This window comes from Molothrus aeneus, chromosome 8 (assembly GCF_037042795.1).
Source record: "Molothrus aeneus isolate 106 chromosome 8, BPBGC_Maene_1.0, whole genome shotgun sequence".
NCBI classification, from domain to species: Eukaryota; Metazoa; Chordata; class Aves; order Passeriformes; family Icteridae; genus Molothrus; species Molothrus aeneus.
The window spans coordinates 1,694,174-1,707,753 of record NC_089653.1 but is presented as its reverse complement, the minus strand read 5'-3'; the positions used below and the strand labels follow the sequence as shown (position 1 = coordinate 1,707,753).

Below are 13,580 nucleotides of genomic sequence, written 5' to 3'. Positions count from 1 at the left end.
GCTGTTGTTCCCCCCATTGGGATGGCTGCTGCACGCACACACATAAAAAGGCAGTTCAGACTGAACAACAATGCTTTTAGTAAGCGAAAGCAGTAAAGATTTTAAGGCAGAGTTTTTATTGTTGCTGGTTTAAAACCGCTTCATGGCTGTCGGGTCAGGCTGTGGGGAAGAGGCGAGGGAGCGGCGCATGAGGGGCGTCTCCGGCCCTACAGGAACAAATCCTCCTCCGACAGCTTCTCCTGCAGCTCGCTGCCTCGCAGGCTCTCCAGGAGGGCAGGCAGCTTCACCTCAGAGAAACTGTCATTGTCACCGAGCCCCGACCCAGAGGCTGGCTCTGCTTCCACCATGGTATTGGAGCCAGAGCCGGCATCCTCACTGGAGAGAGGGAATATGTCATCCAGCTCCTGGTACCTCTTCATCCTGAAACACAGAGTGGCAATTTTCTCTCTCTGATGAACACATCAAAGCCTCACATTACCGTGGGCGAGCCACGCTGTGACAGGACTGTCGAGGCAGGAATTTTGGGGTGCTAGTGGGAAAAAAGCGTATTTTATGGTTGGCTTTTTGCAAATATTCAAATGAATATTATATGTGTTTGTTAGAAAGTAATGCTGTATTAATTTTCTTTAGTAGTGTGTTAAATACAGTTTTAGGTTATAACATAATGTTAAAATAGAAACTATGCTATGTAGGATACTTTTTTTCTAAAGAGGGGACTCGCACTGACATAGCAGCCACAGGACACCTGAATCTTTCAGAGAAAGAGAATTTATTGCTCTCTTATCAGAAAAAATGAACTCCTTCCTGCCTCACTCATGCAGAAAGATGCCGTTAGGATTCAGAGGAAGAAGCTGACACTGCCCAGACAGAATCCTGGGTTTGAATGGAATTTATGCATCATGGATGAGGTGTGTGAATATGCAACAGGCTGTTGCTTTTAAGGGTTAATCCTCTGTTAACGTGGGGCCTTTTTCGGGCTTATGCCGCCCAGAAAAGGTACCTGGACTGTCTGTAACTCTTTGTTTCTATTGTCTCATATTGTCCTAATCTCAATTGTCCAAATTATTATTACTCTAATTGTATTACTATTTTATAACCATTTTATTACTTTTAAAATGTTAAAAACAAGTGATTGGCGTTCTGAACTTACAAGGAGGGGTCTGCGGCGGGGGGAAGGATCCTGTTGGTCCCACCAGAGGGCATGTGGAACCGGGGCCCCTGCTCCTCGATGCAGTTGGCAGACCAGGCTTCGGGCCGGCACTTCACTCTCTTGTACCTCGCCCTCTGCATGGGAGCACCTGGGGGAATGAGCCACACATTGTGCACAAGGACATTATTCACCAGCTCCTGTGAACTTTATCAGCACCTAATAAGGCTTAAAGGAGCGGATGAAAGCAATTTGCATGGCCCTGATTGCTCAACCTCCGGAAAAGTAAAGTAACCCTGAAGACGTTTTTTTAAAATGGCTGTCGGCATCCTAAGTGATATTTTTGCCATCAGAGACATCAGGCACCCCTCGCACACAGCACCAGGAAGTCTATGGAAAATCCCAGGGAATCCCCTCACTCACAGCAGCAGGAAGCCCATGGGAAAGCCCTGCTGTCACAGCAAGGCTCATCCCCAGCTCACAGTGTGGCACAGCCATGGGGACCTGGGGGCTCAGCCTCCTGCAGCTCTCCTTGAAGGTGCAGGTATGTGAAAATAATGAGAAAACCTCTGGGGACAAGGCACCCAGCAGAGAGCTGTGCTCTCCTGTGCTCTCCTTCCTCTGTTGGCTCCAGCTCTGCCCCTTCGAGTTCAACAGGCTGAGTTTTGGTGGGGATGTGAGAAACTCAAAGCAGGTTTTAGGGTTTATGGAGGCTCTGGGAGCACTTGCCAGAGGACACACAGTTCAGGTCTGTGTGTCAGGTGTCACACAGTTCAGGTGTCTCCTAGACACAGCAAGGCTTTGTAAACCCAGGGTTTCAGTTCTGGGGCTCCCCAGGTGCGTGATTGGGGCTGTCACTGAAAATGTGGCTCCTCAAAAACTACCAAAATGACAAAATAAGGATCACATAATAAAGATAGGAGCACTGACATTTCATCCTTCCTCTTGGTCTCATGTAATTAATTTGTTCAGAAACCTCCTGGTGCATTCTCAACCTGTTGGCATTTTATCTATTTTCTTCTCCGTTTCCTGGGAATATCTTTCTGTAATTACACTTCTCTATTGCCCTATATATTTCCATAATGAACTGGATGACTTTCAGCTACCTCCTACACTCTTCTGTAAAAGAGAAAAGATCTCACGGGTGTAATTTCCTGCTGCCTCTACAGGATATCCCTTTTTCATACTTATTTTCTTCTCCTCACCTATTATTAAGAAGGTTTTTAATGATAACAGTGGCAACAAAATAAACAGGTGCAGCTGAAAAATTTGCAAATAAGCAACACAGAACAAGCAGAACTTGTTTAATCCCTCAAAGATCAGCCTCAGAGTGGTAATGCATATTGAGAGCCTATCACTACCACAGCTTTGGTTTGTGGACAAATTATATCTACATGCTTGAAGAGTGGTTTTTCTCTCACAAGAAACAAATCCACAGGGCAGGGCATCATGAATCAATATTTCCCTTTTGTCATTTTCGTGGCGTGTGTTGCAATGTTTTACGGAATAAACCGTTTAGTTTCCCCATACTTACAACCAGTTTCCTTTCCTGCTGCCCCTAGAACGCAGACCGTAGGAGTTATGACATGGGAGCTGTTACACACTGTGTCTGTAACTCACAACTGAGTAACAGCAGCAACCAGACCACTTTGAAAGGGACATTTAGAAAAATGTATCTTGAGATACGTAGACTGAAAGCATACACACACGCAACAACATATTTTGGTTTTGAAAAACTGAAATGCTCCAATTGCAAAAAGCACATTTTCCTGCCATTTCCCCCCCAGCAAAGGAAACATCAGCAAACAGCCTTTCTGAGTAGATCTCATTACCCCCAAAAGAAGGCCAGTTTGTAAAATTCAGAGGCTGCTTACTCGGCCTCCATGCCTAGCCCAGAAAGAGGATTACTGAGAGAACAACCGCCCCGTTTTACCTTGTGCTGTGCATCCCACAAAGAGGATTAAACAAACAGCCAGGAAAATCCTCCCGTTACATCTGATAAGGAGCTGCATCTTGGCTGGCATCCCTCTGCTCCAACCAGCCTTCACCTCAGCGTCACGCTGCAGGAATAAGAGGAGCGAGGAGATCGACTTTTAGAAAGTTTCCAAAACCTCAAACCCAACCCATAACGTGCGTCACCACTTCCTGATTGACGGGACTGAGACATGAAGAGAAAAGCCCAGCACTGGGGCCTTCCTGCCTCCATCAGCCCAAATTCAAGTTCCTCTGCCTGCATCTCCAGTTTTGCCCAAGGAGGAAAGCAAACCCAGGGCCCACAGGCTGGAGTGAAGGTGGTGCTGCCAGCAGCCCGTGGGCAAGGCACTCATCCCACCCAGCCTCTGCCCAATGCTGAGAGTGAAAAAGCAGTGCTTAATGCTCCCTGATTTTAGGTCAGCTGCATTTTTGCATTGGCACTGGCACTGCTTTTCCCTGCCTCAAGCCCTCACCAGTCACCAGATGGGTTAGAAGCCAGCTACTCACAGTCAGTACATGTTTCAACAACTGGGGAATCCTCTTTTCCCACGGAAGCGAGTAAATTATCTCTGGAATCTCATGCCAGGCTTGGGGTTTTTTTTGGTTGTTTGTTGGTTTTTTTAAGCAGACTCATAGATATTCACAGTAGAAGTGAAAAAATGTATTAAGTTAGATAATATATATTCTGGTAGAAACATATCAAGTCCCTCTGGAAGAGCACAGGCAATGTGCTTGGCCAGATCACACCGTGTGGTGCAAATGCCCCCGGGAATGTGGCAAAGGGTTTGGATCACATGTGGCTCCACAAGGTACACATCTGAAAAGCCATGAAAGCTCTTCTAGAGACAGAAAAATAGAAGCTCCCTTTCAGCTGGCTCATACCTTTTGCTCACCTTTTGGCTGTGATTAAAGCAGGCTGGAGTTCACTTCAGAGGAAATGACAACAAGGAGGTTATCAAAGCAGGGGGGTTTTTCTCCCTCATACAGAGAGCTGCTGGATTAACTGGGGCACTGACTGCACGGCCTTGCCAGCCCCGGGGCTGATAGTGCGAGTTGTCTGTGGTCAATCTATTTTTATGTGCTGGAAAGTCCACAGAGGCCCCCAGTGGGGCTCTGGGCTCAGCAGTGGCGTTCCCCAGGGCATGGTGTTCCACCAAAACCCCAGAAAGCAGCAGAGGAGACGCCAGCAGCTCCTCCCCTCTCCAGGCTGGGATTTACCACCGGCCTGAGGGACTGAGTTGCATGTTCAGCTTCGTGAGCCTCTGCACATGGGGCTTTTCTCTGGCACAGGAAAAATAGGAACTCAAACCAAGCAGGTGCAGAAGGACTCGTGTGCAATGGTTTTTATTACCACCCTCATTTCTACTTGGTATTTTTAGCATCGGCCTTTTCTTTTCTTTTCTTTTCTTTTCTTTTCTTTTCTTTTCTTTTCTTTTCTTTTCCTTTCCTTTTATTTTCTTTGTATTTTCCTTTTCTTTTCCTTTCTTTTCTTTTTCTTTTCCTTTCCTTTTATTTTCTTTGTATTTTCCTTTTCTTTTCCTTTCTTTTCTTTTTCTTTTCCTTTCCTTTTATTTTCTTTGTATTTTCCTTTTCTTTTCCTTTCTTTTCTTTTTCTTTTCCTTTCCTTTTATTTTCTTTGTATTTTCCTTTTCTTTTCCTTTCTTTTCTTTTTCTTTTCCTTTCCTTTTATTTTCTTTGTATTTTCCTTTTCTTTTCCTTTCTTTTCCTTTCCTTTTCCTTTCCTTTTATTTTCTTTGTATTTTCCTTTTCTTTTCCTTTCTTTTCTTTTTCTTTTCCTTTCCTTTTATTTTCTTTGTATTTTCCTTTTCTTTTCCTTTCTTTTCTTTTTCTTTTCCTTTCCTTTTATTTTCGTTGTATTTTCCTTTTCTTTTCCTTTCTTTTCTTTTTCTTTTCCTTTCCTTTTATTTTCGTTGTATTTTCCTTTTCTTTTCCTTTCTTTTCTTTTTCTTTTCCTTTCCTTTTATTTTCTTTGTATTTTCCTTTTCTTTTCTTTTCCTTTCCTTTTATTTTCTTTGTATTTTCCTTTTCTTTTCTTTTCCTTTCTTTTCTTTTCCTTTCCTTTTTCTTTTCTTTTCCTTTTCTTTTCCTTCCTTTTCCTTTCCTTTTCCTTTTCTTTCCCTTTTCTTTCTTTTCCTTTCCTTTCCCTTTCCTTTCCCTTTTCTTTTCCCTTTCTTTCTTTTCTTTTCCTTTCCTTTTCCTTTCCCTTTCCTTTCCCTTTCCTTTCCCTTTTCTTTTTCTTTCCTTTCCCTTTTCCTTTCCTTTCCCTTTTCTTTCTTTTCTTTTCTTTCCTTTTCCTTTCCTTTCCCTTTTCTTTCTTTTCTTTTCCTTTCCTTTTCCTTTCCTTTCCCTTTTCTTTCTTTTCTTTTCCTTTCCTTTCCCTTTTCTTTCTTTTCCTTTCCTTTTCCTTTTCTTTCTTTCTTTTTCTTTCTTTTTCTTTCTTTTTCTTTTCTTTTCTTTTCTTTTCTTTTCTTTTCTTTTCTTTTCTTTTCTTTTCTTTTCTTTTCTTTTCTTTTCTTTTCTTTTCTTTTCTTTTCTTTTCTTTTCTTTTCTTTTCTTTTCTTTTCTTCTTTCAGGCAGTGCTCAGCATCAATAGGAAGCTGGGCAAGCACAGGAGGAGGTGATGAGCCCCCACTTGCTGGAGGCAGCAGAAGCCACCCCTGCACAGCACCTCTTACTTTCCACTGATCGCGGGTACACCTGCCCTGCTCCACAGCCTCCTCTGTGCACAGCAACCCCCGTGTGAGACAGCAAAACTCCGCTGCTATTTCTGCCCTGCCCAGCAGCCCAGGGCATTTTCCACCATGGAGCCCCGTGGGATGCAGCCAGAGCGATGCCCACCAGCCATGGGCAGCGGGGGAGCTGCAGATTCCCTGCATCTGGAGGGAGATCTCGAGTCATCTGCCTTGGACCATCAGCTGATGGGGAGCTTGTAGCACTGGCACTTTTGCCACACACAGTTTTGTTGTTTTTTTCTGTGTCTGCAGCACGCCTCAGGAAATGAGATCGCTCTACAATTGGTAGCTGGGGGAAGTCCAAAGCAAATGTTTCACCCCTGGCTCACGTTCATCTGTGTAACAGGGCCCTGAAGCCTGCAGGGGGGTCAGCCTGGGCCCATCTCCACTCTGCTGGTGCCCACACCCCGCTGTGCTTGGCAAGTAAAGAGTTTTCCACCTTCCTACAAGCAGGGAAGGGATTGGAGACCTGGATGTGACCCAGGCTGGGATGTGCAGGAGTTAAAGTAAAGCATGTCCTTTGTGGAGAGCCATGGATGCCCAAGGAGCGCTGTCTGTAAACCACTCAAGACACAGAATGAAAATACACAGCTCTAATTTTAAAAAATCTCATCTTGGCCTAGAGGCCACAAACTGCTGAAAGTTGACAAACTTTCTTTTTTTAAACAGAGAACAGCACATGGGCTAAACTATATATGAACACTAACCTTGAAATGTGCCATGGCATGACTATCAGAGTTCAAGAGAAACAGGATTTTAAGTTAAATATTTTAAATCCACAGAGGATAGCTCAGTCACCATACCAAGGTCACCTACCTCAAATTTGCCTTCTATAAACTGTGAGAGAGATTCACAGGATAATGCTCTTCCTGCCTAGATCCTGTGCATGCAAACTGAAAGATTAAATATCCCAACAGAACAGGCCTATAAAAAGAAGCCAATAAATGAGGAGCAGGTCTTTGAGAGCACAGTTTGCTCCTGGAGCCTTCCTTCCTTACAGCCCCTGCACTGAAGTGCTGCCATTATTTTCAAATCACATGCAAAGCAGGTTTCTTAACCTGCAAAGCTCTTGCTTTGCATTTTTGTAAGGCATTCATTTGGGGAGAGGGGAGAAGGCTGCCTTGACACTGAGCACCCAGACCCCTGAGCTGACACCCAGGGAAGAAAAATCTGCCTGAAAAATCTGGGAGTAGTCCTAAACTACAATAAACTCTAAAGAGTGGAACTGCTCCTTAGCATAACCTTCAGAGCTGCTGTATCTCCCAGCTGACTCAGGAATAATCACTCATTTATAGCATCACTAAATGGGGACCACCCTGCAGGAGGGCACAAGGACATTTACTGTGCTGACCAGGGCAGAATGTGGGGCAAAAGGAAATGCCAGCAGGAGCCAGAGGGGCTCCACAGGGGTGTTTCAGCCAATTCTTTGGACACCAACCCCTTCTCTGCCTGAGCCAGGTGAATGCTGGGGGAGCAGAGTCTGGCACAGCAGGGTCAGGCCACTCCCTCAGCAGGCAGCACAGGTTTACTCTGCAGCCTGTGTTCCTGACAGATGGACAGATGGACTCCCATGGGTGCAGGGGCACCCTCAGGCCTGGTGCTTATCAGGGAGGCTCAAAGACAAGGCACTATCTGTCCAGGCAGGGAGAGATAAAGAACTTTCTGATTGACAAGTGCTCAGGAATCAGATAAACCCCAACTGCTGTGGGGCAGCTCTGCTCCCAGGGTCACCTTCCCCTGCCTTAGCTGACAGGACCTGAGCCCTGGCTCCCATGGGACTCCAAGCTGAGCCCTGCACCCCTCCAACATCCATCCCCATGGAGCAGCAAAGCCAGCAGCCAGCTGGAGGGGTCCTGAAGCACTGGGCCCTGCCTGTGATGCTCAGCTCTTTATTTGCTCTGCTGAGAAAATAGAAATCCATATTTTTTACAGGTCACTGCTCTGGGGAGCAGCCAGTACAGAAAAGGCTACATCTGTTACAAGCAGAGCTGGAAACAAGAGTGAAGAGAGAATGATGGCAACAGAAAAAAACCAGGATAGACAGAGCACAGGAGAGAGTGGCTGAATGGCAGCTGGGTCCAACACAGGGATCATTTGTTTTGCCCATTGCCTTTTGGGAAGGCAGAACAGTTTTCTTCCCTGACACTCACTGCTGAAGTGGGATGGGATTCATGAGACCTGGATATCCTGGATAACCAACAAGGCCTGGGCACATGGGTCCATCTCAGGGAGTAGCCATGAGCTGCCCTATTAAATGCCCCAAATCACCCTTGATGCCCTTCAGAAGTGAGCTCCCCTCCAGGCAGGCAGTCCAGCTAAATTTAAGGATGCCTTTTTCCACCAGCTCATGTTCAACCAACCAACCTTTGGGGACTGAAAGCCAAAATCTCTCCTTTTCAAAATAACAAAGACCTGGCAACCCAGAGAGGGAGGTGTGGATCCAGCTGGGGGATTTCTAAATCCAGCCCTGAGTAAAAATTAATTCTTAACCTGGGCCACATCTGAGCTCAGCACCTGGGCCGTGCTCACCCCTGCACCCAGAGCAGCACCAGGCATCCCTCAGCCCCTCGTGCCACCCTCTCTCCTCTGAGGGCAGCACCGGGGCCTGGGCCCTGCAGATAAGATTTGGATCTTGTAAGAAAGCACTGAAGACATTTATCACACAGAAATCAGGCACTCCTGCCATCTAGATCTCACAGAAGAACAACTCCTCCCTTCTTCCCATGGTGGAGGTCAGCAAGTGCGGGGGGAGATCGTTGCTGGAAAGCCACAGCTGCATCAAAACTGAGCACAGACAGGAAGCTGCCAACGACCTTTCCCAACCAGCACTTTCCCCTCCCTCCCAGAAACCTTAGCCAAGCACCAGGCCTGTCCTTCAGGTGGGACAAGCAGCTTTCCTTGCTGCTGGGAGTGCTGATGCTTTCTGCTTCCACCTGCTGGAGCACAGTGCACCAAAGGCTTTGGCTGGCAATTGCAGGACTACAGCTTAAAAGCAACAGCTTGTTGAGGCATGGCACTGCAGCCAAGCTCTGGTTACTGATTAGGGAGGCAACTTCAGCAGCTGGGTGTCCTTTAGAACTCCATCCAGAGCAGCAGCAGCCCCACAGCGTGAGCAGGACCTGCCCAGTGGAGCAAGGGCTCACACAGGAGTAGCTGGGGAAATGCCCCTAAACCCAGAAGGAATGAACAAGGCAGAGAAGGATGGTGCTACAAAGATGTTTTCAAAGCAAAGCCTGGTTCCTGCACTGCTTCTCAGGGAATGTTTTCACTCTGAACCAGTTGGTGTTGCTGCATGTTACTGGTTCAAGCCCAGCTACCCAGGATTTAGACACCGCTATTTTTCCATCAGCTGCTTTCTCCAGCACAGGACAGCCTCACACAAGTGAGCTACTCACAGCTTTTAGATGCTTTTTGTCAGCCCTAGGCTCTTGCCCATAGATCCACCCCAAGCAGCTCACCTTGCCTCCACTGCCTGCACAAGTGCAAACTTATTTCTGTGTACAAGCACAATTGGTGACACAGACAAACTTCACACCATGTGTGGGGAGAAAGGACCTCAGTAAATTTGGGGAGATGAAGAGGAGCTGGAAGCAGTGACTCTCCTGTGGAGGTCCCCCCATGAAGCAGACCTGTGTGCAAAGTGGAGCAGAGCTGGTTTTTGGGCCCCAGTTAACCAGCCTGGAGTCACAGCCTTGTGATCTTCACTGAATTGTTGGGCAAATAGGTGAATTTGTGTTTACATGAAAAGAGAACTGCATTTTTTCCCCTAACAACCAAAGGAGCTAGGCATTTCTTAGCTAGCTTTAAGCACATTTGATTTAGTAGAAGCATCCTTTCATTTCAAAGTGTGACAGAAGAGAAAAATGAGGAAAAGCAGGAAAATCAGCTCTGCCAGGAGCCTCTCCCAGCAGGACTGGCACTGCCCAGGCCTCCCAGCTCTTTTTGAAGGATGTGCTCCCTGCTCTCTGGGGGGATGCTGCTGCAGCAGGAGGCAACAGGCTCCAAACTGCTGCTCCTCAGGTTCAGAAACTGCAGTGCTGACAAAGCCGCTCTGCCCCTTTCAAGATGAGCACATCCCCTTTGAAAACATCATTTGCATTAACTAGGAAAAAAGATTTTTTGTCTTTTCTTGCTTCAAGGACTCAAGGGTCAGCTGCAGGGAAAGCTGAAACCTGGGGCAAAGCTCACCTCATGCAACATTTGCAGCAAAGGGAGGCCAGGACAGCCTGGCCTGGGAGGTGAGAGTCTCAAGCCCCTTGTGCCTTTGCAGAGAGAAGCAAAATGTGTCTTTCCATGAGCCCTTGTAACTTGGCAGCTCAGTTCCATTGGAAAACTTTAAGGCAAAGCACATGGAGACACTAAAAAGTGTTTGACACCCAATTTGCCAAAAGCTCCAGATGTGGACAGGCAAGATGGACAGCAGTGTCTGATACTTACCAGGTATCTGCACAAGCCATTGGCAAATATCTGATTTCAAAATATTAACTTTGCTAGCAGGGGATTATGTTGGTTTTTCTGTCCCCTCCTTGTCTGCAGACCATATGCTGGCACGATGCAGTATCTCAATTTCTGTCTCCTTGTCTGCACTAGAAATCACTTCTAATGATTCATCACTGCCTCTGTTATTTAAAAAGTCCTGGAATTGAGGTGGGAGGAGGCTCTGGGCCCACCTGACTGCATTCTCTCATGGGCTGCTGTGAAAATCCTCTGGTGTTACCTGAACCCACTGCCAATCCAGAGATGGCTCAGAGTGATTTGAGACCCTCCCTGGGAACTTTTTGCTCTTGCTCCATTCCAAGACACTTAAGTATGCAGAAAATTATCTTGTTCATTCCTTTTTTTGAAAAAAAATGCTTTTCACCCACAGATCTCAGAATAAGTCTGACACAAGCACTTTGTACTCCTCTTACAGTATTCAGAGACTAGCACCAGCTCAATCATCACATGCCTATCCCAGTCTTTCACTGATCACTCATCCAATTCCTCTTTTTTCTGCAGAAAATTGCATTAAAAAACTCAGATAGAGAAATCCTCGTATCCTGGTCCAATGCCAACCAGCAAATCTCTTTCACAGCAACAATGAGCATGTAAAAACACTTTGCTCTATTTTGTGCACACCAGATGCCAAAAACTCAAGCACTAGACACTTAAAACATTGCTATAAACACCCAAATCATTAAAACCTTTGGTGTTAAGGGACCACTTTATCAGTAACTTCAGTATCAAAGAGTCAGTATCACAGACATTTTCTCTTCTGAATGGAAGCAACACGTTTGCCAAAGGTGCTGTGCTTCATATCCCAACAGTCTGCCTGGCTCTTCAGCTGCAAGACACAACCAAACAATGGCTTTGGAAAAAAGGCAGCCAGGCAAATGGTTCTCATCAGGAAACCACTGGTTTTGCCCCTACCTGTGACAAGGAGGAGTTAGAAAGCACCAAACTGCAAAATGAAACAGCTCAAGGAGGCACTTTGGACAGAGTTCCCAGGAAATACGTAAAAACACTTTTCAAAGTAAAAACTAATCATTTGTAGCCAGCTCTAAAATAGCCACAGATGTTGCAATAGAAGAGGAAAGAAAGTTGACAAATGCTTCTCACCACAACTTTATGCACTTGGCTTTCTCGTAACAGCCTCTGGTTCTGTAATTTTGAGACTGCAGAAGGGTTTGCCAGACAAGCTATATCCTCCTTTGCAGGAGCACATCTGGGCATCTTCCAATGAACAGTTCCTCAGAAAACATCCAGGAGACACCAACTATCTCAGTCTTTTTGTAGAAACACACAAGCAAAGCTCACCTGTGCTCCCTCTGTGCTGAGCAAAAAGGAAACCCCAAACAAAAGTGAGCTGGGTAAAGCCACATGTTGAGTAAAACTCAACTGCTGTTTCTCATTGCCTGGTGTCAAGGCTAAGCAGGCTCCCACAGGGTTTCTGGAGGTGGAAGCACCATCACACAGACACATCTGATGTGTTCACAGAGCAGGAAACCATCCACACCGAGCCTGTGAAAACCTCCTGTGAAAAATGAGCATTTTACGATTGGCTTTTCACAAATATTCAAATGAATATTATATGTGTTTGTTAGAAAGTGATGCTGTATTCATTCTCTTAAGTACTGTGTTAAATATAGTTTTAGGTTATAACATAATGTTAAAATAGAAACTGTGCTTGGTAGGATACTTTTTCTAAAGAAAGGACTTTCAGTGAGATAGCAGCCACAGGACACCTGAATCTCTCAGAGAAAGAGAATTTATTGCTCCATTATCGAGTTCTTCCTGCCTTGCTTGCTCCTGAAGACTCAGTCAGGATTCAGAGGAAGAAGCTGACACTGCCCAGCCAGAATCCTGGGTTTGAATGGAATTTATGCATCATGGATGGGGTGTATGAATATGCAACAGGCTGTTGCTTTTAAGGGTTAATCCTCTGTTAACGTGGGTCCTTTTTTGGGCTTATTTTGCCCAGAAAGAGGTACCTGGACTGTCTGTAACTCTTTGTTTCCATTGTCTCATATTGTTCTAATCTCAATTGTTCAAATTTTTATTACTCTAATTATATTACTATTTTTATTACTATTTTTATTACTATTAAACATTTAAAATTCTAAAATCAAGTGATTGGCATTTTTCACAACAACCATGCCCATCACTCCATTTTATGACACCTACCACATCTCTAGCCAGCATAAGAATTAAGCTTCAATTAAACCCAAACTGGTTTGAATCAAACCAAATCACTTCTCGTGAGTGCTGCATGCCATTTGAAGAAGTACACTGAGGTTATAGCTCTGATCTCACACTTGACAGGAATTCTGCAGAAACTTGGACTTCTTGTAAATCTCGCTGCTTTGTGCTGGCTAAGGAGAAAAAACGAGTAGAACAACAAAAAAGGGGTTTCAGTTGTGAGACGTTTTTGCTGTACAGAAAGGAATAGAAATGCAGGTTAAACAGAGTTCACAGGAACCTAATCTTCAATTAATCTGTGAAATAAATGCCTGACCTCACACATACTTTACAGTTAAAACTCAACATTCCTGAAGGGAGCTTTGCTGCCTAATCCAACAAGCTCCCCACCTCCTTTTTTTTTTTTTTAACCAAATACAGAACCTTACATAAGTTCATTCTCTCAAATCATTGAACAAACAGGAACTACTGAAAGGGCCTTTTTAAAAAGATATGCCTTAAAAGAAGCACAGCACAGTACTTTGTGCTGAGCATCTGGCACGATGCAGTCTCCAGCAATAAAACAGAATCAGCTGCCAGAGCCTTGAACATTTAGTCCAGGACATGAACTGGCATCATTGCTTTCTGTAACTCCAGATGCATTTATATGAAATGTATTTTTTTAAAAAGTTGGAAAGCCAAAGTGTTCAGGGTATCTCCTGAGGAGAGAGCTCTCCAAGCCACAGTGCCAATCACACTGATTGTGTGGAAAAGCTCTGATCCTGCTTCTGTCAGGCCTTCTTACCTCTGGACCTACTCCTACCCGTCTCACTGTGGTTCTGGTGGATCCAGGGTGCTTCTCTGCACACCTGATGATGGTTAAAAGGGATACATCAAATTATTAGAAAGGACACATCACCCTGCACTTCATTCAGCTGTGCAGTTACCTGCAGGTCATTTTTCACACTTACTTCAGACCAGTATTTGAAAGGGGAAAAAAAAAAGATTTTTTTATGCTAGGATAGCCCACAAACTGTCCTCCTCCAAAT

The 13,580-nt window shown here is 45.1% G+C and overlaps 1 protein-coding gene across 1 annotated transcript; it reads right to left on the bottom strand.

The window, feature by feature from the left end:
• Positions 1 to 54: 54 nt before the first annotated feature.
• On the bottom strand, positions 55 to 11,705 carry SRGN (serglycin). Its single transcript, XM_066554942.1, has 4 exons — positions 11,671 to 11,705; positions 3,081 to 3,207; positions 1,151 to 1,298; positions 55 to 420 (listed from the first exon to the last, which is right to left on the bottom strand). The coding sequence occupies exons 2-4, from the start codon at positions 3,169 to 3,171 to the stop codon at positions 207 to 209; spliced, it is 453 nt and encodes a 150-aa protein (XP_066411039.1). The 5' UTR covers positions 3,172 to 3,207; positions 11,671 to 11,705; the 3' UTR covers positions 55 to 206.
• Positions 11,706 to 13,580: the final 1,875 nt, after the last annotated feature.